Source organism: Polypterus senegalus, chromosome 1, assembly GCF_016835505.1.
Source record: "Polypterus senegalus isolate Bchr_013 chromosome 1, ASM1683550v1, whole genome shotgun sequence".
NCBI lineage: Eukaryota > Metazoa > Chordata > Cladistia > Polypteriformes > Polypteridae > Polypterus > Polypterus senegalus.
In genome coordinates, this window is record NC_053154.1 from 24676514 (window position 1) to 24703572 (window position 27059).

General features: G+C 38.8%; 1 protein-coding gene across 1 annotated transcript in view; it reads right to left on the minus strand.

Moving 5' to 3' along the window:
- ptdss2 (phosphatidylserine synthase 2) overlaps positions 1–27059 on the minus strand; it is a 233274-nt gene that overhangs the window by 151821 nt on the left and 54394 nt on the right. The window contains exon 2 of the mRNA XM_039744791.1: positions 65–166. Within this exon, the coding sequence (XP_039600725.1) occupies positions 65–166 (102 nt within the window). The remainder of the gene's footprint in view (positions 1–64; positions 167–27059) is intronic.

Genomic DNA, 27059 nt, shown 5'->3' on the forward strand with positions numbered 1-27059 from the left:
CAGGGAGGTGGGCACAAAGAATGAATGAGAAGGAGGAGATATAAGTATGAAAATATTTTCTTACCTCTTTGTATTGTAGGCCGTGTCCTGAGGAGTTTCTTCAAATAATGTCACATACCCCAAAGTACATGTCAAGATGAAAAGGACGGTCAATGTGTGGGCTCTCCTTTAAAGATGAGAAAAAAAAAGAATAATTTAGGAACAAGATCTTGCACACTGTTTCTGATGATATTAGCTTATGTTGCTGATCTACTTCAGGCAGTGTAGAGTAGTGGTTACGGCTTTGTACTGAGGTTGTGGGTTCAAATCTCATTACCATCAGCTTCCTGTGCTCCAAAATGATAAAAAAAAAAAAATGGAGAAAGATAACCAAATGTGTCTTAAATGTTGTAAGTTGCCTTGGCTAAAGTCATCAGTCATGTCAAATAAAAATCTACTAAAACTACAGTGTGTATAGAAAAGAATCACCCACTTCAAAATATTCACATTTTGTTAATTTGCAGTCTGAAATGAAAACACACAAAAAAGTATCCAGCTGTATTTACTCACTGCAACTTAAAAATACCAAGTGAAAGATGTAACAGCAACTTCTCAGAAAAAAAAATTAAAAGGAAAAAAAAAGAATCACTAAAATGGTTAAAGGATCACCACTCTGTGTCAGTACTTTGTAGAACCACCTTCTCTACTAACTTTGGACATTTAGACCGAGTAATATTTGCCCACTTGTCTTTACAGAACTGTTCAAGCTCAGTTAAATAAGATGGTGATCACTGATGGACTGCAATCTAAGTTATTCCACAGGTTTTCAATACAGTTTAAGTCTGGGCTCTGACTAGGCCATGCAAGGACATTCACCTTTTTCTCCTACAACCACTGTGTGGTGAACTTTGCTGTGTGCTTCGGGTCATTATCATGCTGGAAGGTGAACCTTCTTCTCTTTGACTTTAACTTTCTGGTTAAATTTTGGTCTCATCTGACTGTAATGGCCTTTTCAATTTGGCCTCAGAATCTTCAAGGTGTGTTTTGGCAAAGCTCAAAGGAGACTTAATGTGGCATTTTTCAGGCACACAATGACCAAACTTTACCAAAAATTCCTGTAACTGCTTCAGAGTTGCCATAGGTCTCTTGGTAGCCTGTCTGACCAGCTTCCTCATTGCTCTTCCATCCAGTTTATAGGGATGGCCTGATACAGAAAGGGTTCTAGTAGTACCAAACACTTTCCACTTCTTGATTATAGACTTTACTGTGCTCCTTGGGATTGATAAAGGCTTTGAGATTTTTTTGTTTCCATCTGCTGACTCGTGCCTGTCCACAACTTTATCCCTGAGATCTTTTGACAGTGCCTTGCCACCCATAGTTGATTGTTTGCTTTTAGATACACTTCCAAGTACTGAAATGTTCCAGGAAAATCTGAACGAATCAGAATGATTACAGCTGATCACAGGTGGAAGCCAATTAGCTTGGTGTGCAATGGAAAAGGTGATTAGTTACACATGATTGAGTTTACACATAGTTTTTAAAAGGGGGTGCTCCTTTAACCATCTTACAGATTAAGTTTTTTTTTCCCTGTCACTGTTGCTGTTATAAGAATATGACTCTTTTCTATACACACTATAAGAGTGTGGCTAATAGTCTGGTTCAAAATTTCTCCCCATTATTGTTATTATTATAGTAGCTTTTATATTTGACCAATGCTTTTATCCAATGTAGCTGCCAAAATCACAGCACATTACAACACAAGTATTTACTGTCTTTTGTTTTGTTTTTTTTTTAAATTCCAGTTTCCAGGTTTTACAAATAGTCCACAGAGGTTAAGAACTTACACACAATGAGTGATAGGCTGGAACTGAACAACAAAACTTCATGATTTAAGGTTGTATACAATATCCAGATTAGCTACTCAAATGCTACATCTAATTAAAGCTATGGACATCTGCATACCAACCAATTGGAATACTCCCACCTGCACTTCAGAAGAGTTCATCCACCTGAAGCTAAGCATGTCTGGACCCAGCCAGTACTTGGGTTGGAGACCAACTAGGAAAAGCTAGGATGGCTGTGGTCCAAATGTGGATTTCACTGCCCCAGTGCAGTGATGGGGAAACTGTGCTGTAAAAATGGTACTGTCCTTTGGAAGAGACATAAAATCAAGGTCCTGGCTCTTTCTGGTCATAAAAAATCCCTGGTATATCCCAATGTTCTGGTTAAATTGTCCACCACGGCCTAGTCATTCTGGTCCCCTAATCATACCCTCCCACTTAATAAATAACTATCTCTCACCACCTTTACCACCTAACTAATGTGTGGTGAGTGCTCTGGCACAAAATGGCTGCCATTGCATTATTCAGGTTGATGCTGCACAGTGGTGGTTGTTAAAGTGGCTCCCTACTTACTATGTAAAGTGCTTAGAGTAGTAATCTAAAAAGTGCCATATAAAAATAAAGAATTATTATTATTATTTATACTCTTGCTTTATTATTTAATTTGCCCATTCATACTTCAGGCACAGTCCTTAACACGCTTAGGTTTTTAATTTCTTATGATGATGTTCACCCTGCTGCATCAGACACAAGGCTGGGAGTATCTGTGGGTGGGATTCCAGTACTTGTAATGGACTAATTTTCCAAACTTAATAGATGAGTAGATGTTTTTTTTAGTTGTAATATTTGTCTGTGCATGTTTCCGCAACAGATCTAATTTCTAAAGCTTTGCTGTGCTAAAGTGCCATCAGCCTAAACTGCAGTGTATTCAACACACTTGTTACTTCATTTTGAAAAAAGGGAATGTTGCAAAAAACAACAAGTTTCAAAACAGTAATCTTAATAACCTCCGCCAATAGTTAAAACTGTCTTCCAGAGCATGAATGCTTCAGTTTATTGCTTGTGTACTAAAACAGGTTGAAACCAATGGAAACATAAGCTGTTTGACAAACAAGACACTATACAAACCATTAGGGTCATTTGGTTCCATTAATATTTCAATCAGATGCATTTTAAAAGATGTCAAGGTTTCCTCCTCCCCTCTATGACATGTTTATGAGGGATGCTTTTATCTTTTTAACAGACAAATTTCAAGTAAAAGGCTAAGGTCTTAAAAACTTGTCAAACAGGACTGGAAAGAAGTGCATTTTGGGAAAGCAGAAAGGGAAAGCAAGCCTTGTTTGAAGAAGCAACTGTCAGAACAAGAGACACCTACTAATTTGTATCGGGAAAGGTGTTCGTCAGGGCTGTATCTTATGTATGTTGAGGCAGTTATGAGAAAATTTAACTTGGAGGAGTCAGAATTACGAGCAAATATTGGTGGGAGAAACATTAACAATCTAAATTAGCAGATTAGCAGATCACTTGCATTGCATGGGAATAGTGAAATTCTTGTGTCACTACTTAAACCCATGCTGTGATGCATCAGGTGAGGATGCTTTCAATAGTGCAGTTGTAGAAGTTAATCAAGATTTTGATCTTCACCCTGAAACAAGATCGACCGTGGTGCAGAATCCAGCTCCGAAATTTAAAGAAGAAAATCACTAGCTTGAAGTGCAGTGATCAGTATGAAATAGCTCTGGAAAAACAAAGCCACCAGCCTTACAACTACTTAGGGTTATGAAAGGTGGACCATGAAGAAAGTAGACAGAAGAAAAATAGATTCCTTTAAATAATGGTGCTGGAGATAGCTGCTCCGCATACTATTGATGGCTAGAGTTACAATCAGAGAGGCTCTAGGCCATGTTAAGGCAGGAAAATCGCAGGAAGCCAAGATCTCTATAGTGAGACAGACAAATGTTGGCCATGTAATGGGATCAAATTCTTTGAAAAAGGCAGCAATGCTGAAAATGGTCAGTGGAGCAAGGAAAACAGGCAGATAAAGAACAACATCAAGACTGACACCAGAATGAACATGAATGTTAAAGAGGCCTAAGATCAATAAGCTTTAGGGAGATGGTCCATAAAGTCTCCGAAAGTCAGCCACAAATGAATGGAGAGTCACATCAAGTTAAGATTCTGTTACAAGAAACCCAATAACAGCCTGTTAAAAGATAGGGACATCACTATACTTTGTCATAGTAGGGGGTACCTGCATGTACACATAGAAACAGACTACAGGCAGTCCCTGGGTTACGTACGAGAAAGGGACTGCAGGTTTGTAGTTAAGTTGAATTTGTATGCAAGTCGGAACAGGTACATAAATTTAATAAATGCTACTGTTGACCGACTGTAACCAAGTGTTCTGTCAATGAATGATGGAGTTTCACCTCTCTCTGACCTTTTTATTATTTCTACTTTATTTTCAATTGTGATGGTTTTTCTCTTCTTTACTGTATCACCAGCACTTGCTTCAGATTTGTGTTTCAGAGACATTCTTAAAGGGTGAAGACAAAAGGTAAAGATGACTCTTCTATACAGCACTGTACACGCTATCACAGCAGGAAGGCACCTGTCATCAACACGTCTGATGTACTGACAAGAGACAACTTCCTGCTATGTGCATAACAGTACAAGCAGGCTTACTATTGAGAATGAATGGGGCCGTGAGGGGCGGTTCATCACCAGCTAAACCTCACAGTCACCTCCATTACAGTATGATGCCTGAAGTGTCCGCCCACCGTGAATGAGCACTGTGCGTCGAAAGGCGTGTAGTGAATCGGCCACCACCGCCCCCATTCAACAGGCAGCCATCCGAGGCACACTACAATGCTACCTCCCACCGCCTCATTCACCCTCAATAGTCTCCATTCAGCCACAACCGGGTCACTGCTTGCATCACCACCAGCCGCCCACGGAGATTGAAGGGGGCAACCGTGTGCCGTGGGCGGGCAGTGAAACTGCTTGCCGCTGGGAACCACCCGAGGGACACTACACTGCACGAGCAGTGAAATAGCCCCCCTCCAGCCTCATTCCAGCTACTGCTTGCAGCATCCCCAGGCCGAAGATGACGGAGTGGCACTTACTGAAGCGCATGCGTCGCAGCTGCTGCCCCGTTCGTATGTAGTAGGTTGGATATCCGTAACCTGGGGACTGCCTGTATTTTATAGTACTTCAGTAGCAAGTTGGACATTTCAAATTAATCAAAGGAACTAAATCTGTTTAAAAATATTTTGTCATTCTATTAAAACTGTACTTGGTTGTCTATCAGTAAAAAGAAATGAAAAGCACCTGGAAGGAAAATGATATATGTAAACAATCAATCAATTTTACTGATGGTAAAAAGTGCTGTATAAAATACAGCTTGTTTATTTGAAAGATCTACAATACATTCAGTCCACATGCAACACAACTACACTGGGGACTGGTTACTCAGTAACTGGTTATCCACTGGGACAAAACTTACAGAAGCAATGTTTAGGGCTGATAGATGCTAGAAGAAACAGACTGAAACCAGCATATTACATATTTGTTTGCTCAGAGAAATAACTGTCCTAATGTCCGAATTTGGTGGACTGAGAATTCCAGCAGCAGCAAGCTTAATCATTACCAGGGTATAGCAAAGCAAGAAAGTACAGAGTTTCTTTTTGCCTTGGTATATAACTAGATCCCTCAGGTCTGCAGGAATAAAAATAAACTGTGTTATCTGTACTCCAAACTCCTAGTGTATCCCTTCCTTCAGCTGAAATAAGGTCCTAAAAGTAGTTCAAGGAGACTGGAATACTCTTACAGTAATGACTATTAGGACTCTCAAGCCTTTTTGATATGCTGCACTCATAACACTTGTAACACTCAATAACCCATAATGACCAAGTGAAAACATGTTTTCAGAAAGGTCTTCAAATTTATTACAAATCAAAAGCAAGCCTGGTATTCATATAAGTATTGACACCTTTAATCCAGTACTTTGCTGAAGCCATTTTAGCATCAATTACAGCTTTGAGTCTTCTTGGTAAGCCACTGCAAGCCTTGCACACTTGGATTTGGGCAGTTAATCATCCCGTTTTTCGTGACAGAACCTCTCAAACTCCATTAGATTAGTGTCAGTAAACTGCCAGTGCCACAACAAAAGGTCTGAATACAGTACTTACAGTATGTAAAGGAGTGATTTCCAGTATGATTTTTAATGTTATAAATCTTTCAAAAAACATTTTTTCACTTTGTCACTTTTTTTTGTTCTTTATTTCTCCTTATACAATTTCTCATATTAGAAATGTGTTAGTTTTTGCATATCCCATGGGGTCAGAGCGCAGGGTCAGCCATTGTACAGCGCCCCTGGAGCAATTGAAGGTTAAGGGCCTTGCTCAAGGGCCCAGCAGAGTAGGATCTCTTTTGGCAGTGACAGGGATTCGAACCGGCAACCTTCAGGATACCAGTGCAGATCCTTAGCCTCAGAGCCACCATTATGGGTTATATTATTCACTGTAAATATGCTGTTAGATTTAAGCATAGAGTTTGATACCAATGACCATTCTATTTTGCCACACAGGCTGGAAAATGTCACTGTGCTTGCCTGGTTTAGTTCTTATTTATCAAATCTATTCCAGTACGGATAGAATGTGCTCACAGTACTCCATCATTATAAACAGAAGTGATGTATGGTGTTCTGCAGGGCTCGGTACTAGAACCCTTATTGTTTTCACTCTGCAGGGACTCCACTGGGATCTATCACTAGAAAACATAACATTAATTGCACTCGTATGCAGATGGCACCCAGTTATACCTTTCTTTTAGACCAAATGATATTCTCCAACGTTGTCCTTAATTAGACGCGTTAATGAGTTAAAGGTGTGGATGGATGAGAACTACTTGTCTTTAAGCACAGATAAAACATAGATGTTAATTATTGGAGGGAATGATGCTGATCACAATATTTTGTCATAATTTAACTCAGTTGGAATCACCTTTAGTTTTACAGAATCAGCCCGCAATCTTGGCATGACCTTTGATACTTGCATGTCATTTGAAGTGCACATCACAAAACTGTCCAAAACATGTTTTTTTTTTTTTTTGCCATCTTAAAAATGTTAGGAAATGAAGGTGTTTTCTAAATGTGCAGAATACTGAGAAATAAAATGATGCTTTTCCAGGTATTCTAGTAGTATTGGCTAATGTAATGTGGCGTTTGCTGGCTGGTCAAATTGTTCTTTATTATAGTTTTCAGTTAATTCAAAATGCTGCTGCAATAATTACAAGAACAAGAAAATTATAAACACATACAGTGGTGTGAAAAACTATTTGCCCCCTTCCTGATTTCTTATTTTTTTGCATGTTTGTCACACAAAATGTTTCTGATCATCAAACACATTTAACCATTAGTTAAGTATAACACAAGTAAACACAAAATGCAGTTTTTAAATGATGGTTTTTATTATTTAGGGAGAAAAAAAAATCCAAACCGACATGGCCCTGTGTGAAAAAGTAATTGCCCCCTTGTTAAAAAATAACCTAACTGTGGTGTATCACACCTGAGTTCAATTTCCGTAGCCACCCCCAGGCCTGATTACTGCCACACCTGTTTCAATCAAGAAATCACTTAAATAGGAGCTGCCTGACACAGAGAAGTAGACCAAAAGCACCTCAAAAGCTAGACATCATGCCAAGATCCAAAGAAATTCAGGAACAAATGAGAACAGAAGTAATTGAGATCTATCAGTCTGGTAAAGGTTATAAAGCCATTTCTAAAGCTTTGGGACTCCAGTGAACCACAGTGAGAGCCATTATCCACAAATGGCAAAAACATGGAACAGTGGTGAACCTTCCCAGGAGTGGCCGGCCGACCAAAATTACCCCAAGAGCGCAGAGACGACTCATCCGAGAGGTCACAAAAGACCCCAGGACAACGTCTAAAGAACTGCAGGCCTCACTTGCCTCAATTAAGGTCAGTGTTCACGACTCCACCATAAGAAAGAGACTGGGCAAAAACAGCCTGCATGGCAGATTTCCAAGACGCAAACCACTGTTAAGCAAAACTAACATTAGGGCTCGTCTCAATTTTGCTAAGAAACATCTCAATGATTGCCAAGACTTTTGGGAAAACACCTTGTGGACTGATGAGACAAAAGTTGAACTTTTTGGAAGGCAAATGTCCCGTTACATCTGGCGTAAAAGGAACACAGCATTTCAGAAAAGAACATCATACCAACAGTAAAATATGGTGGTGGTAGTGTGATGGTCTGGGGTTGTTTTGCTGCTTCAGGACCTGGAAGGCTTGCTGTGATAGATGGAACCATGAATTCTACTGTCTACCAAAAAATCCTGAAGAAGAATGTCCGGCCATCTGTTCGTCAGTTCAAGCTGAAGCGATCTTGGGTGCTGCAACAGGGCAATGACCCAAAACACACCAACAAATCCACCTCTGAATGGCTGAAGAAAAACAAAATGAAGACTTTGGAGTGGCCTAGTCAAAGTCCTGACCTGAATCCAATTGAGATGCTATGGCGTGACCTTAAAAAGGCGGTTCATGCTAGAAAGCCCTCAAATAAAGCTGAATTACAACAATTCTGCAAAGATGAGTGGGCCAAAATTCCTCCAGAGCGCTGTAAAAGACTCATTGCAAGTTATCGCAAAAGCTTGATTGCAGTTATTGCTGCTAAGGGTGGCCCAACCAGTTATTAGATTCAGGGGGCAATTACTTTTTCACACAGGGCCATGTAGGTTTGGATTTTTTTTTCTCCATAAATAATAAAAACCATCATTTAAAAACTGCATTTTGTGTTTACTTGTGTTATATTTGACTAAAGGTTAATTGTGTTTGATGATCAGAAACATTTTGTGTGACAAACATGCAAAAGAATAAGAAATCAGGAAGGGGGCAAATAGTTTTTCACACCACTGTAAATCCAGTACGTAAGTCCATACATTTGCTCCCAGTTAAGTTTAGAGCAGAGTTGAAAATCCTCCTTTTGACATATAAAGCCATAAATGGACAAGACCCTGCTTTCCTTTCTGAACATATCATTACTTACAAACCACAGCACACATTAAGATCTCAAGATGCTGGTCTGCATAGGATTCTAAGGATTAATAAAATAACAGTGGGAGGTTCAGCTTTTAGTTACAGGGCCCCTAAACTGTAGAATGGTTTGACTGCTGCTATAAGAGGTGCCCCTTTCAAATCCCAGCTGAAGACTCACAACTTCATTTTCGTATACCATGACTACAGCTGCTGATTAGTTGTGCATACTGCATTTCTGTTGTTAGTCAAAAGTACTAAAACACAGTATTATGTTTATAAACTGTTACTAACATTTGCTCGCCTATTCTGCTTCTTTTCTTTACACCCTCAAGTGGCACTTGGTGCCACCCCTCTACTGCCAACTTGGTGGCCAGCTGTGGAAAGTCATCTCAGATAAAGGAGCACTGGAATCGTTAGGTAAAAGGGTCCTTTCATCAGATTGGCTGGCTCAGCATTGATTCAGCTGTACTGTAGAATGGCCAATGTCTCCGGGTCTCTGACTGTGTCTGGTCTGTCTGACTCCTTATCTACAATCTGGCTGAGGTTCTACAATTAGTTGACAGACAGATATTGATGTCTAGTTTTGTTAAATGGTTTCTGATTTGTTATTAATGTATTAAAGCAAACCTTTATCCTCATATGTAACAGTTCTGTATGCAGTGAGTGGTGAAATCTATTCTTGCATTTTCTCTTATAGTTTGTACTGTTGTGTATTTCTGAGATGGCCATGATAGACTGGTCATCTAGCTCTGTGAAGAGGATTACTTGTGTTCTGTTTTTGTGTTGTATTTAGCCAATTTTTTGATGCCCATTGGACATCGAACCTATCTGGAAGGGGGTATCTCTCTGAAATGCCTTTCCCAAAATTTCTTTTCCTACAAGTTATTTTTTTGGGAAGTTTTTCTTATTTTCTTAGATAGTCAAGGCTGTGGGGCTGTCAAAAACAGGGCCTGCTAAGCCCATTAAAGTAATTCCTTGTTTGATTTTGGGCTACATAAGAAATAAGTTGTTATTGAGTGCAGACCGATGGGCAAAAATAAAAAAATGTATCCATTTATAATTAAATCTACATTTATTCTAAATTACAGCCTTTGTCCAGTTGAAATACTTCTACAAGTTTAATATTAAAGTCACATTTCCAAACTTTGACTCCGTCACACTTAAGTACATAGTTTATGTGATACTGCAAAATGGGCACTGAGGCGTGGAAGTCATAGGAAGGTTACTTTTGTCATAGTGCAAAGTTATAAAGAGAAGTCTGATATTTTACACACTCACTTCATCACTCCTTATTTTATATTCCAAATGTAACTTTTGTTTTTTTTTTTACTTCTTTTTCATATGGATGGGCTGCTATAACAAACACAATTTATCCTTGGGGACCAATAGAGTGTCTAACAAGTAATTATTATACATTTACATCAAACATAATGTAGAAGAATGAAAAAGGTGATGTGTCAGCAAAATCAAAAAAGCCACAATGAAAATTACAATTATCTACAGTATTCATCAAGTATAACCTGGAGTGGAAAAGGCAGATGTAGAGACAAAAGTGAAAAATAAGACAGAGGTAGTATGAAAACAAGAAAAAGAAAGATTAATTGTCAATGATGGTGGGGTGCATTATCTGAACATCTTTGTTTTTAGAGAATTATGCAAAAGTCTTAGGCACTTAAGAAAAAAATGCAGTAAAATGGGAATGATTTCAGAAATAATGCTAAGAATAGTTCTTACTAATCAATACATTTCCCAGAAAGTGTACTAAAAGGTAAGAAAACATCAATGAAATAAATACTTGGTGTGTCCACCTATGCCTTCTCACGGTCATGCAGTTGCGGACGGTTCTTGCCTGATTGGTTGTTCTCTTGCCCCAGTTCAATATACACTTTGGCATGTCTGACTTGTAATTCCATACCGACTCAATGATGTGGAGATGACAACTCTGATGCCTTCATGCAGACATTCGTCCATGTATATAATTCTCTAGCCCTTCATCTTAGAAAAATTTTGTCTTTTTAAGACAATTTAATTTTGACACATCAGTCCAGAGCACCTGCTTCTATTTTCCTGCATCCCATTCCTTGTGTTCTCATGTGTAGGAATGGCTTTTTTGTCCCATCTCTGTTCTGATAGCCATGCTGGAATCTTTTCATTTGTAAGAAAGACAAGCAAGATATATTTATCGTTTGCTACACTCAATTTCCATGCCCGACCAGTACGTTTCCAGTCCTTAAGCTTTCCAGGTTATCTGTGCTTCCATCCATCCATACATACAAATGGTGAGACACAAAAATAACCGGACTGGGCTTGGGGCTTTCCTGGAAAACCATCTGGAGGTTGCCTGGATGAGACTCATAGAACTATATTCCCTCCTACACACCCTCTCAAACCACTGACTGGGTAGGTATATCCTGTGAGCAATCCAGTCAGTATTTGCACAACAATCACTACACGAGATGCCGAGACAATGTCGGGTGAAAAAAAGCAAACAGCGAGACAAGACAACACAACTCTCTCGTGCACAATGCTTTTTCTGTAAAGCAGTTTTAAACTGACAAAAACATTTCTGTCCTCGATCACCCTCCCCATTTAGTTCCCTGTGATTTTTAGTTGTTCCCGAAAATCAAAAGTGACCTGAAGGGAACACATTTTTCTTCAATTGATAAAGTGAAGACAGAAACGGCAAGCCTGTTGAACAGCCTCAAGCAAGAAGACTTTCAGCACTGTTTCAATCAATGGAAGATACATATGGAGTGGTGTAGAGATTGGGAGGGGAGGTATATAGAAAGTGGCAAAGTTTGGAATGCTGCAATTCATCAATAAATATTTTTATTTTTGTGTCTAAAAATATATACATATATTACATATATACGTATATGGCACCCCTGCTGTTATTATTTTGTACAACCCCCTTTTGCCAACAAGACGGCACTTAATCTTCTCCTATAACATTTCACAAGGTTGGAGAATACAGAGACAAGGATTTTTGACAATTCCTTTTTGTGCATTCTTTCTAGATTGTCCTGAGTCCTGAGTCCTCTCTTCTGCACTCTCCTCTTCAGCTCACCCAGCAGGTTTTCAATGGGGTTGAGGTATAGGGACTGAGATGGCCATGGAAGGAGCTTGATTTTGTGTTTTCTGAGCCATTTTTGTGAAGATTTTGCCATATGTTTAGGGTCATTATCCTGCTGGAAGACCCAATGACAACCCATCTTCAGCTTTCTGGCAGAGGCCATCAGATTTTGATTTAAAATGCCCTGGTATTTCAAGGAGTTCATGATGCCATGCACCCCAACAAGGTTCCCAGGTCCTTTGGAAGAGAAACAGCCCCACAAAATCACAGATCCGCCAACATACTTTACAGTGGGCATGAGGTGCTTTTCTGCATACTCATTCTTGGATTCACGCCAGACCCACTTAGAATGTTTGTTGCCAAAACGCTCGATTTTAGTCTGATCTGACCAAAGCACACGGTCCCAGTTGAAGCCCCAGTACCGCTTAGCAAACTCCAGACATGTATGTTTGTGATAGTAGGTGAGAAAAGGCTTTTTTCCTTGCATGTCTCCCAAACAGCTTGTTGGCATGGAGATAGCTTCTTATGGTGGTCATGGAGACTTTGTGACCCCAAGATACCACTCTTTGGTGCAGTTCTCTAACAGTGAGCTTTGGAGAATTTTTTACTTCTCTTACCATCCTCCTCACTGTGAGTGGTGGAAAGATAAACTTGGGTACTCGTCCAGCCTTGTTTGTCACTGTTCCCATTGTTTTACTCTTCTTTATTATTCCTGTAGATACAGGCAGGTTTAGGCGAGTAGCTATTTTCTTGTAGCCATTGCCTGACTTATGAAGGTCTACACACATCTGCCTTACTTGAACGGCATGTTCTCTTGTCTTTCCCATGTTGAAGAGTGGCTAAGTGCAATAGGACTCTGTGTCACGTCATATTTATACCCCAGGGACACAGGGAGTCATTTATTACTAATTAAAAGTTCCAATTTACTCTGATCAACTTTAAAAACTAAACTAGATATTAAAAAAAATGCTTCAATTACATTTACTTTATAGGAATTGTTAGGGGTGCCAATAATTGTGGCACATATGATTTCATGTAAAAAAATGTATTTAATATTTTTTTTTCCCCCAAATGAATAAATGCTCTTCAATGAAAGGTTGGAGTTTTCTTTTTTTTGTGTTGTGAGCCTATATTTTTTGGGAAAAAAAAAAATTATTAGACGCTTAAGAACACATCTTAACCAGGAGTGCCAATAATTGTGGAAGGCGCTAAATATATATATATATATATATATATATATATATATATATATATATATATATATATATATATATATATATATATATATATGTGTGTGTGTGTGAAAGACTAAAAAAAGAAAGAAAACTTCTGACTTGGCAGTCTCATTCCCAGTGAGGCATTATGTAGGCGTATTGCTGTTGGTATAACGGAGACCCAGCAGAATTTCTTGACACACTTCTGTTGAATAATTCATTGACTGAAAATCACATTTTTTGGGTGCCTCTTGTATATATAAATAATTCAAGAAAAAAAATAGAATAAAAATGGGTAAACAGTGGCTAGCTGTGTCCATGCAGCACAACTTCTTTGGGTTCCTGACTGGTGTGCCATAACTGACAAAGCTCCATCTTTCTTTGAGCAGTTTTCAAAAGATGCTCTTCCACTTTTTCCCCTCACTTTTCATTTTCTTGTCTTTACTGCCACATTGCTACCAATTTCTGAGCTTTGAATGTATGACCCTCATCTGCACTCGATTGACCCTAATCCTTTCTTATTGGTTTCATTTGTTCTTCTTAGCTGTCCTTACCAAAATCCTTTCAGTTTTATCCTTTAACAAAAGAAGAAACAAGGGTGCTGCACAAATGAAACAGTACTTAATTACTTAATTTTTCAGCAGAAACAATAAAACATAAAAACACAGTGTAAAACACGATAGTCTAAAAAATCTCACGACCAACCGACAGACAGATGAAAAGAAATGGGAAGTGTGAGTGTGAAATACACAAGGAGGAATAAAGGCATATGAGGCTTGTTGAGTGACAAAGTATAACTGCAGACTGGAGGCACGGTGGCGCAGTGGGTAGTGCTGCTGCCTCGTAGTTAGGAGACCCGGGTTTGCTTCCCGGGTCCTCCCTGCGTGGAGTTTGTTCTCCCCGTGTCTGCGTGGGTTTCCTCTCACAGTCCAAAGACATGCAGGTTAGGTGCATTGGCGATCCTAAAATTGTCCCTAGTGCCCTGCCTGGGGATTGTTCCTGCCTTGCGCCCTGTGTTGGCTGGGATTGGCTCCGACAGGCCCCCATGACCGTGTGTTAGGATATAGCAGGTTGGACTGACTGACTGACTGATGACTGTTCCATAGCCACGTGTGAGCAGCTCCCTCATTATTTCATTAACTATTAAGCAGGTAAAAAACTCGGGAATTCATTCCAAGTGTGGTGAGAGTTCACAACAACAGCTTCCAAAGAGCTGTCACAGCAAGTAAAGGAAATTCATCACCAAGCTGAGAAAACAAAACAAACCCTTTAGAGATATAGCAGAAACATGATGAGTAGTCAAATTAACTATTTGGTGCACTCTTAAAAAGAAGGAACACACTGGTGTACCACACTGGTGGTCTTGAAAACCACAAAAGACAACTGTGCTAGATGAATGTTGAATTCTGTCCTTGTTGAAGAAGAACTCCTTTAGCAAAACCAAGAATACTCTCTGAGAGGCAGACCTATCTATCATTGCCAAAGTCTACAATCAAGAAAAGACTTCATGAAAGTAAAGACAGAAGGTTTACCACAAGCTGCAACCCACTGGTAAATCTCAGCCATAGGAAGGACAGATTAGACTTTACCAGAAAATATTTTTTAAAAGCCTATCCAGTTCTGGAACAATTTTCTTTGGTCAAAGGAAACTACAGACGGCTCATGATCTGTAGCATTCCACCTCATCTGAGAAACATGGAGGCAGTGTTATGGTATGATAATGCATGGCTGTGAATGGAAGTCAGTCATTGGTGTTTACTGATGATGCGATTGCTGACACAAGCAGCAGGATGAATTCTGAAGTGTACAGGGTCATACTACCTGTTCAGATTCAGTAAAATGCTGCAAAACTTATAAGACAACGTTTCACAGTACAGATGGACAATGAACCAAATTATACTGCAAAAGCATTTTCAAAGCGAAAAGGTGTGGAATATTTTTAAACAGTCAAGTCAATCAACTGACCTCAACCCAACTGGACATGCATTTCACTTGCTTAAGACAAAAGTAATGGCAGAAAGTTCAAGAAACAAGCAGTACTTGAAAACCACTGCAGTAAAGGACTGGCAAAGTATCACTAGGGTGGACACCCAGGACTTGGAGATGGCCATGGATTCCAGACTTAAGGTAGTCATTGACTGTAAAGTATTTTCAACCGAATATTGAAAATGATCATTATATTTATGATGATGTTAGTTTGTCCAAATACTTTTGAGCACCTGAAAACAGAGAGGCCAGGAATACAAATGGCACAACTTTTCTAAACAGCTCATATTAATATTTCTGATAAATCCCTTGAATTAAAGTTGAAAGTCTATACTGTACCTTCAATCACATCTTGATTGCTTTGTTTTAAATTAGTGTGCTGTACAGAGCCAAAATTTGCAAATTGTGTCACTGTCCAAATACTTATGGACCTGACATGGAAACAGCTATTCCTATTTGCACTTTTACTAATTGTTTTTTTCTACTTAAGAAGACAGGGAAGACTTGACCAAAATGTGCTTTAAGACAGGCATGTCTGTGCGGCCCGCATGACAGATCCTAGTTAGCACTGAACTTGTACAAAATGATTACTATCGTTTGTGATTGAATCATTCTGCATCTTCGGCGTTACTTATTGACTTTTCTTACTTCCTCCTTCTGACAAAAGCGCATTTTCCCATGGCATTACGGTACTGGAAACGTCATCCGCTAGTATAGCCACGAGCCTTGACCAAAGTTAATGAGCTGCAACGTCACAACTGAAGTGCTAGGCTGCACCAGCGGACAGCAGGGGCCACTTTAGGCATGTGCAAACTGTGCACCTGCACAGGGCCGCCAAATCCCAGGGGCCACCACGCCAATATATATTGAATATAAAACAGAAAGAGAAAATAATGACACAGCTAACAGCAATGTGGCCGAAAAACATTGTGTTTCTTGTTAATTACTACACTAATGTCGCTAGAGTCAGAGCAGTAAGCTATTATAACGTTCTACCGTAATGAGAATATCATGGGCCGCCACTTGGTTTTCAAGTTACGGACACGCGCATATAGTATGAAGGAATATTTCGGACAAAATTAAATAAATAAATAAATAAATGCGCAAATAAATAAAAGTACTGTGAAATGTGAGCATAAAAAAAAAATCTGTCATGAAATAAGTGACTAAATAAATAAATATCTCATGAAATGAGACCATAAAAACATTCACATTTTTGTGCTAGTATTGTAACAAACAGTTAGTGCAGACTAGATCTGAAGATCTGATGTGGACGCGAGAAGTTGGCGAGTTGTTTATTAACATATTTTTGTGATTTTGAGTTTGTAATATTAGTGTAGGTCAGGTGGCTTTTTGCATATCAGCTTATTTTATAATATAAACTTTGAAGTAAACTTAGTAAAGTAAAATTAGATTTTTGGAGTATTTGTTTTCCAACTTGAATTACTTAACAATGAATTCAGTGAGCATTTTTGTGATTTCAGTTCACACAAACAGGACTTTGCGCTGTTCTCTTACAACGCTGAGAATGTGCCTGAGAATATCCAAATGGAATTGATTGAACTGCAGTCAGATTCTATTCTGAAGGCAAAATACAACGAAGTTTGTGTGCCAGGCTTGTATGCTTACCTGCCACCCTCGTATGTGCAGATCCATAAGTTGGCATCGAAAGTAGTGTCTATGTTCGGTAGCACTTGCCTTTGTGAGAAATGTTTTTCATTAATGAAAGCTACCAAAACCCCACATTGCTCAAGACTTACTGTCGAGCACCTTTCATCCCTCATAAAAGTTGCAGCTGCACAAGATTTCAAGCCTGATATTGACAAACTGGTTACTAACAAGAGATGCCAAGAGTCGGGACAAAAGAAATAGATCTCACACTGTAAGACTCCTATATAAGCAATGCATATAATATAATAAATATAATATAATAATATAAGGACCTAACTAAGAGGCTAAGACTCTAATTGTACACTGCTGTACGGTGATTGCATGGAAATAAATTGCTTTTCTTTAAACTTTAAGTGTTACATTTATTAAGTTTTTCAGTATTGGAAAGAAAGCTACAGTAACTTTGTATAATAGTATTTGTTACAGCGCGGCCCGCTGACGAAGGTATCACATTCGAAGCGGCCCACCAATGGTGTGAGTTTGACCTGCCTGCTTTAAGATAATACAGTAAACCCTCGCTATATCGCGCTTTGACTTTCGCGGTTTCATTCTATCGCGGATTTTAAATGTAAGCACATCTAAACATATATCACAGATTTTTCGCTGGTTCGCCGCTTTCTGCAGACAATGGGTCTTTTAATTTATGATACACGCTTCCTCAGTTTGATTGCCCAGTTGATTTTATACAAGGGATGCTATTGGTGGTTGGCTTAGAAGCTACCCAATCAGAGCATGCATTACATATTAACTAAAACTCCTCAATGCTATAAGATATGCTTCCCGCGCTGTGCTTGTTTGCTTCTCTCTATCTTTCTCACTCTCTGCCTGCCGACGGGGGTGTGAGCAGAGGGGCTGTTTGCACAGAGGACACGGACGCTCCTCTACAAAATGCCGCTTTATCGCGGTGCTTCTGTATACTTAAAAGCACGTATTGATTTTTGATTGTTTGCTTTTTCTTTGCGGCTCTCTCTGACATTCTCTGCTCTGGCGCTCCTTTATGACGCTCCTTTGAAGATAAGATATGTTTGCTTTCTTTTAATTGTGAGAAAGAACTGTCATCTCTGTCTTGTCATGGAGCACAGTTTAAACGTTTGACTAAAGGGTCTTATTTCATGTCTAGAGGGCTCTAATAATGTTAACAGTGTGGGAGAGTTTATAAGGGCTTAAAATATATAAAAATAACCACACAAACATATGGTTTCTACTTCGCGGATTTTCACCTATCGCGGGGGGGTCTGGAACGCAACCCCCGCGATCGAGGAGGGATTACTGTACATGTTGTTATTAGGCTTACAAAAAATAAAGCTCACGATCCTCTGTTCTTTTAAAAGTACTGTCCACTAAATCCAAACTGTTGCTAAATGATGCCACAATAAGTTTTTTTTAATGTGGCTCCTAAAACCATCAAAATACCAGCCAGTTCTAAGGTGTTTGCATTGGAAGAGGAAATATTCAGCTGATGCCAATCTCTAGCCAGTCAATCTGAGCATCACAAACTGGGAAGATGGACAACAGCTCTGAACGTCCTCCATTTGTAAATAATCTTTGTCACCATAAAATGACAGGCTTCATTTTATTTGGAAATGGCTTTCTTACCTTAATTCCAGAACAATGAGCAGTAATGCTACATAACTACACCTGCATAATACCTCAATATGACAGTGACAGCGAAGTCAGAAATTTAGTTTCTTTTAACTTTTCTATTTTTTTAGTTATTCTGGTATGTTTAGACCTCAATGCTTATGTTTATTTATTTATCTATTTAAAGATCTTCTCTAAAAAGCCAAATTTCCCCCGGGGACGGATAAAGTTCTATGTATCGATCTATTAATTATATAGTGCCTTTGATATCTATCTAACACATCAGCCTCCTTAATTCATATTCTAAGTGAGTTTCAAACCACCTCATTTCTAGGTGGACAGCAGGTATTTACGGCAACCAGTACATAGAAATAGCAGACTTACTGCAAGATTTCCTCCCTATGGCTAACAAAGCAGAGACAAGTTCAATTCTGACTTGAGACAGTCCAGGTTTCTCACACACTGAGGAAGAAGAGTGTGTTTTACCAAGGGCCTACTGCCATTCACTAGCTGGAAATCTGAAGAGTCCTTCCTGTTCACAATACTGTCTCAGATTACCTAGAGCAGGGGTGTCGAACTCCAGTCCTGGAGGGCCGCAGTGGCTGCAGGTTTTCATTCTAACCATCTTCTTAATTAGTGACCAGTTTTTGATGCTAATTAACTTCTTTAGCCTTAGCTTTAATTAGCTTGACTCAGGCCCTTAGTTGTTTTTTCCTTAATGATCCCTCAGGTTACCAAAACATTTTAGGAGTTCTTAGAAAAAAACAGAATATCAACAGTTTTGGAAATGTCTGCTGTGGCAAAAAGAGAGCAGCAACAAGCCATGGAATTGAATAACGGGTTTAATTAACAGCAAGAATCAGCTTCTCATTAAGGGACTGGCTGGAGTTTGAAGCCCCCGTTTAGCAGGTCATCTATTGGTTCGTTTCATGTCTCATTTCTGTTTGGCTGTCATTTAATGAAGAAAAGAACCAATTCAGAAGACTTAATCCTTAAAAACAGGGCTATTAGATTAGAGAGAAAAGACGTTAATTAGTAGTGAAAACTGGACACTGATTAGGAAAAGGGTTAGAAAGAAAACCTTCACCCACTGCGGCCCTCCAGGCCTGGAGTTTGACACCCGTGATCTAGAGGTGAACCCTTTAGAAAATGCTAGAATAGTTGAGAAAAACTGCCTTGAAAATTATCACAACTCTAAACTATAATTTTTATGGGAGACAGTAAAACAGCAGATTGTATGTAGTACATGAAATACTTTAACAAAAGGCTGCATTTGAAGAACAACAGGTTAAAGGATGTAATTGTATTGTCAAGGTTCTGCTTTTATATTGATGGTGGAAGCACTTGGTAATCAACTCATCAAGAACACTTGATCAAAAGTACTCTAATTACCTTCTTAATTGCCATGGAAGGTTTCATACAGTTTATTGATTGACAACTGTTAGATTGTTTCTTTCCTGTCGGTAGACTTCTCTATTTTAAGAACAATTAGGGATGATTTTAAGTTGTTTTCCAAAATATTAAACCATAGACTTGGATAAGGGTTTACTTTTTTTTGCATCATTGAATATCTATACATAGTTCTTAAAGATACTTTTAAAGAAGATTAGCATTAATGAATAAATGCGGACCTGAGTATAAAAAGCTGAGATGAAATTTGGTGATATTGACATGATAAGAAAAAGTCTTGAGTGGCTTTCGGTCTGCCAAAGGAGACACGGTAGGAAGCTTCTCTAACTGTTCTTTACGCACTTTTACTTCTGTTAGAGTGCAGAATTGAGGGGTTGAACAGAGGAATTATTGGCTATTGTAAATACGTTTTTAGAAAGCAAAAATCCTGTAAGTACTTCTATGTAATATTAATAATAGTAATAATACATTTTATTTATATAGAACATTTCCCATGCTCAAGGCACTTCCTACAAACAATGTCCCAATATATTTAGAATGTATAATATTGGCAGAATTAATAGGTAGGCAAAAGACCTCAAATACCACTCCACCATGGAGTAAAGCCAGTGAAGGACTGAATGGGTGGGCAAAAATCCTCCTTGTACAATGTTCCAAGTTAGGGGTCCTGACAGATCCCTGGCAGTGAAGAAGTGAACAACAATTTTAATTTCTTGATAGACTACATTGGCCTTTGGCCAAATGTCTAACTGGCCTCTACCCTGGAATTTCTATTTCTATTTCTAAGTTGCTATTGATGATTTCAGCAGAATAGGGTTAAAAAAAAGAGGGGTATAGTCCTAAGAAGCTACCTATTCCCCAGAAGATAGTAAACTCCCTCTATCTTCCTGTTGTTATTGATTATAGAACAGTCTAATTCTCTGCTACCTTTATTGTTTAGTGACTTTCAAATCCCTGAAGCCAGGGTGAAAAATATACATTGCAAGGTCCCCCCAAAAAATTAATTTCTCTCAGTACTCATTCTAGCCAGTGATGCATCTATATTTCCCCTTGGGATTAAAAAAATATTGTAAATAATAAAAATGTATAATCTAATCAATTCTATAGCCTACCTGCACTCAACAAAATCTTGCATAAAAATGTAAATTAATAAATAATCCAGCACGCCAAATGTCACAGAAAACAATTAAGAAGAAATAGCAAAGATTATTAGACAGAACTGTGAGACAGTAAAGAATCCATAAATACTCATTTGAAGCATCAGACTCTGCCTTTACCTACACCAATGACAATGATGATAACCTAGTTTAGACAGTGTTTAACCCAGCAGCATTTACTCAGAGTAGGCACCAATATTTATTTGGAAATTATACTTTGAAATTCTGCCACATTCCCATTGGCTACTAAAAACTTGAATTTGATTCAAAATAGGAATAACAAATTAGGAGCACACATTCCTAAGGTATTATTCCTAACGCTAGAATTTATTTTCCTCAAACATAAAACATGAATACACAAGTCCAAGAGACGAGAAACCTAGTAAGGTGCAGTTCATTAGAAGCATTACTACATCATCCATTGGGTTTCTGAAATTACCAGGTGGTGGTCTTTTGGCTCCACTCATTTAGGGGTCAACCACAGTGGATCATTGATCTCCATTTACCCTTGTTTTTTACATCATTTTCTGCCACACTCTTTACTTTCATGTCCTCCCTCACCACATCCATAACCTCCTCTTTGGTCTTCCTTTTTTCCTCTTGCCTGGCAGTTCCATCCTCAAAATTCTTTTCCCAATGAACTCCTCATCTCCCCTTTCCACGTGCTCAAACCATCTCAATCTAGCCTCTCTCATTTTGTCACCAAACTATCGTACCAATGTTGTCCTTCTAATATACTCATTCCTAATCATGTATATCCTTCTTTACTACAAGTGAAAATCATAGCATCTTCAACTCTGCCATTTCCAGCTCTGCCTCCTATCTTTTTGTTAGTGCCACCGTCTCCCAAACCATACAACACAGTTGGGCTCTCTACCATTTTACAGACCTTCCCTTTCACTCTTGCAGGTACTCTTATCACAAATCACTCCTTCCACTTTTCTCCACTCAGTCTACCCTGCGTGCCTACTATTCCTCACCTCTCTGCCACATTATCCATTGTTTTGGACTGCTAAGCTCAAGTATTTAAATTCATCTACCTTCACCAACTTACAGTCGCACCTTTCCACCACCACCTTCCCTCTCAATTAACACACATGTACTCCATCTTACACCTGCAGACTTTCATTCTCCTTCTCTCCAGTGCGTACTTTCGACCTTTCCAGGTTCGCCTCAATCTCATGTCTACTCTAACTAGAAATCACGGTATAATCCACAAACATCATAGCCCGCAGAGACTCCTGTCTGACCTCATCTGTCAACCCGTCCATCACCATTTCTAACAGGAAAGGACTCTGAGACGATCGTTGGTGTAATCCCACTCTCACTCCACTCGCAAACATCACATCTGTAGTGCTCTTTCCAGGCATGAAACCATATTGCTGCTCAAAGATCACCACCTTCCCTCTCAGCCTAGCATCCATAACTCTTTCCCATATCTTTATAGTGTGGCTGATCAACTTTATAACCACTTTAGTTACTGCAGCTCTGCATATCTCCAATATTCTTGAAAACTGGTACAACACTAATATTTTACTTCTCCATTCCTCAGGTATCTTCTCGCTTTTCAAGATTTTGTTAAACAACCTAGTTAGAAACCCCACTGCTACCACACCTACACATCTCCATGCATTCACTGGTATATCGTCCAAGGCAAGTGCTTACCGACTTTTCATCCTCTTCATAACTTCCCTCACTTCAGCCTTGTTCATTTTGTGATTTACTATCTCCACCACATCCAACCTACAATCTCTCTGATTCTCTATATTCATAATTTCTTCAAAAATCTCTTTCCACCTTTTTAACACACTCTTCTCACTTGTCAGCAAATTTCCATTTATATCCTTTGTCACTCTGACGTGCTTCACATCCTTAGTCATTCAGTCCCTCTGTCTGGCCAATGCATACAAGTGCTTTTATCATTCCTTTGTGCCCAGCTTCTAATATAGTTTGACATATGCCTTCTCCTTAGCCTTCTTGCGCCACATGTCTTTGTACATCTGTCTCCTTTTGTCATCTTTCTGGGTATCTCAAATCTTTTTCACTATTTTTTTTCTTTTTATGTTTTCCTATACTTCCTCATTCCAGCACCGTCTTTTTGTCTTCCTTCCTCTGTCCAGGTGTCATACCAAGCACCTTCCTAGCTCTCTCCCTTACCACTTCAGCTGTGGTGTTCCGATCATCTATCATGTCTTCACCACCACCCTTACTTACAGTCTCTAACCTCTTTCACATTGCATCTCCCACATAGGACATAATCCACCTGTGTGCACCTTCCTCCACTCTTATGTCACCCTGTGTTCCCCCTTATTCTTAAAATATGTATTCACCACTGTCATTTCCATACTTTTTGTAAAGGCAACCACCATCTGCCCTTCAACATTTCTCTCCTTAACACCATACCTGCCCACCACCAGTTTCTACTCTGATCACCACTCTTTCTTCTTTTGGTATATTCACCACTCTTTCGTCTAACTCATCTCATATGATGATACTTAACATTACCCCTTTGATTTCCAACTTTGTACTCATCACTCTGTCAGACATTCTCTTCTGATATTACCAGGTAAAAGAAAGAAAAAAAATATATAAATTCAACTATATCACACCCCTGTTTCCCAAGCATACTCCCTCCTGAAGGTATATATTGTTTTTTCAATCTAGAACCGTCTTTCAACCATGTGTTTAAGGTGTACCACAAACTTCTCATTAAACAAGCACTGTGTCCACAGCCATTTTCTCTTTGTGCCCTTAACCTGAAATATTGCTAAGGCACATCTCCTCTAGGGTACTAACTGAACCTCATCCTATTCAAGGGTAACCTGTTTTTTCTTTTACCATTCAAAAATGACTATGTCCGCCTGAAGGCAATTCCAATTCTCTGACAAAACACATTTTTAGATGTCACTAAATGAAGGACTATTCATTAACCAGTGAAGATTTTTTCATTTTTATTTACTCTGAAAAAGTTTTAAATCCTCCAATTCTATAATACAGTCTCTTACACAATTGATTGGAAAACAAATTATACACATTGCCATATATACAAAAAAAAAAATGATAACCAATGTTCAGAAGAGAATTTTTGACAGTTAAGAAAAAAAAAATACTAGAAATGTGGGACACACAAACTGTTCTGCACAGTGAACCTTCAAGTTTCCTAACACTGTGATGGATTAGCAGTCCCCACATACTATATTTGTATGCTTTCTTGTGTTTTACTTTAAATACATATGCATTTGTAAATGGATGGTATGGTGGTTAACACTGCTACCTCACAGCTCCAGTTGAACAAGATTTGGACTTCCAGCCTAGTCAATGTCAGTGAGAAGTTGGCACATTTTGTCCTTGTCTGCATTAACTTTTCTCAATTGACTATCTCTGTACCTGTTGCTAGTCTTCACTAGTGTTAATTCCGAAATATAACTTATGACTCACTGTCTCACACCTTCTCACTGGTCATACACTAATATGGCTCAGTTCACGATGCAGTTTTGAAGCACATTGTTTTAATGATTAGATAAAAAATGCATTAGTAGGAGTGCAGAATCACAGTGATGAGCATTGAAAGACTTAAAATGGCTTATCTTAATGCTGAAAGTGAATTAGCAAACAAGACATGTGTGACCCCTGTATGGTTTTTGAAGCCAAATAAGTGTCCAGAAGGAGAAAAACTAAAGTAAGACTAACTATTAAAAGCACATACACCCCATACCTAAAAAGAGTACAGATGTAACTGTGTTGTAGTATCGATGGATGACATTATTGCTGCAATTAACACTGCCAGTCCTGCTCTAGGTACAATTTAAGAGGACCCTAGGCATAAGCAATAGCAAAAATCTCATCACTTATGCGAGATAACTGTTTTCCAGGAATTTTGAAAAAATGTAATGATCCGGATTTGGGAAGATTGATTTCCAAAAGGCAACTTTTCAAGGATTTTTCACACCTCACATTAAAAGTCAGAAAGATACTGTAAGCTTTCAGTAATGGAATAAGAAAACACAGAAAATGGAGAGGTATAAGGATCGTTACAGCCCCATCATATGACAAACATAAAATTAGTTTGATATTTTTCAATTCAAAGTTATTTTTTACAAGCATTAAGTACATTAATTTGCCATGGAAAATTGGTCTCTATCTTGAAGTATTTTTTATATATATTCTCAAAAAATATACTGCCTGTGTTCGCAATTTACAATGCAGTAGAATTGAAGCAAAAACAAGAACGGAGAAATGTGATCACCTGCTGTGTATATTAAGGGCCACATTTCACCAATTTTTTTGTTTTGTGTGATATATAGATATATCTATATACAGAGCCTTGCAAAAGTATTCAGCCCCCTTGAACCTTTCCACATTTTGTCACATTGCAGCCACAAACATGAATCAATTTTATTGGAATTCCGCGTGAAAGACCAATACAAAGTGGTGTACACTTGAGAAGTGGAACAAAAATCATACATGATTCCAAACATTTTTTACAAATAAATAACTGCAAAGTGGGGTGTGCATAATTATTCAGCCCCCTTTGGTCTGAGTGCAGTCAGTTGCCCATAGACATTGCCTGATGAGTGCTAATGACTAAATAGAGTGCACCTGTGTGTAATCTAATGTCAGTACAAATACAGCTGCTCTGTGACGGCCTCAGAGGTGGTCTAAGAGAATATTGGGAGCAACAACACCATGAAGTCCAAAGAACACACCAGACAGGTCAGGGATAAAGTTATTGAGAAATTTAAAGCATGCTTAGGCTACAAAAAGATTTCCAAAGCCTTGAACATCCCACGGAGCACTGTTCAAGCGATCATTCAGAAATGGAAGGAGTATGGCACAACTGTAAACCTACCGAGACAAAGCCATCCACCTAAACACACAGGCCAAACAAGGAGACCACTGATCAGAAATGCAGCCAAGAGGCCCATGGTGACTCTGGACGAACTGCAGCGATCTACAGCTCAGGTGGGGGAATCTGCCCATAGGACAACTATTAGTCGTGCACTGCACAAAGATGGCCTTTATGGAAGAATGGCAAGAAGAAAGCCATTGTTAACAGAAAACCATAAGAAGTCCCGTTTGCAATTTGCCACAAGCCATGTGGGGGACACAGCAAACATGTGGAAGAAGAAAACTAACACTGCACATCACTCTGAACACACCATCCCCACTGTCAAATATTTTGGTGGCAGCATCATGCTCTGGGGGTGCTTCTCTTCAGCGGGGACAGGGAAGCTGGTCAGAGTTGATGGGAAGATGGATGGAGCCAAATACAGGGCAATCATGGAAGAAAACCTCTTGGAGTCTGCAAAAGACTTGAGACTCGGGCAGAGGTTCACCTTCCAGCAGGACAACGACCCTAAACATAAAGCAAGGGCAACAATGGAATGGTTTAAAACAAAACATATCCATGTGTTAGAATGGCCCAGTCAAAGTCCAGATCTAAATCCAATGAGAATCTGTGGCAAGATCTGAAAACTGCTGTTCACAAACGCTGTCCATCTAATCTGACTGAGCTGGAGCTGTTTTGCAAAGAAGAATGGGCAAGGATTTCAGTCTCTAGATGTGCAAAGCTGGTAGAGACATACCCTAAAAGACTGGCAGCTGTAATTGCAGCAAAAGGTGGTTCTACAAAGTATTGGCTGAATAAATACGCACACCCCACTTTTCAGTTATTTGTTTGTAAAAAATGTTTGGAAACATGTATGATTTTCGTTCCACTTCTCAAGTGTACACCACTTTGTATTGGTCTTTCACGTGTAATTCCGATAAATTGATTCATGTTTGTGGCTGTAATGTTACAAAATGTGGATAAGTTCAAGGGGGCCGAATACTTTTGCAAGCCACTGTGTGTGTGTGTGTGTGTGTGTGTGTGTGTGTGTGTGTGTGTGTGTGTGTGTGTGTGTGTGTGTGTGTGTGTGTATATATATATATATATATATACACACACACACACACACACAGACACATATATACACATATATACAGATCTAAATATATATATATACACATATCTACATATATATACACATATATACATACATATATATATATATACATACATACATACACATACATACATATACATATATA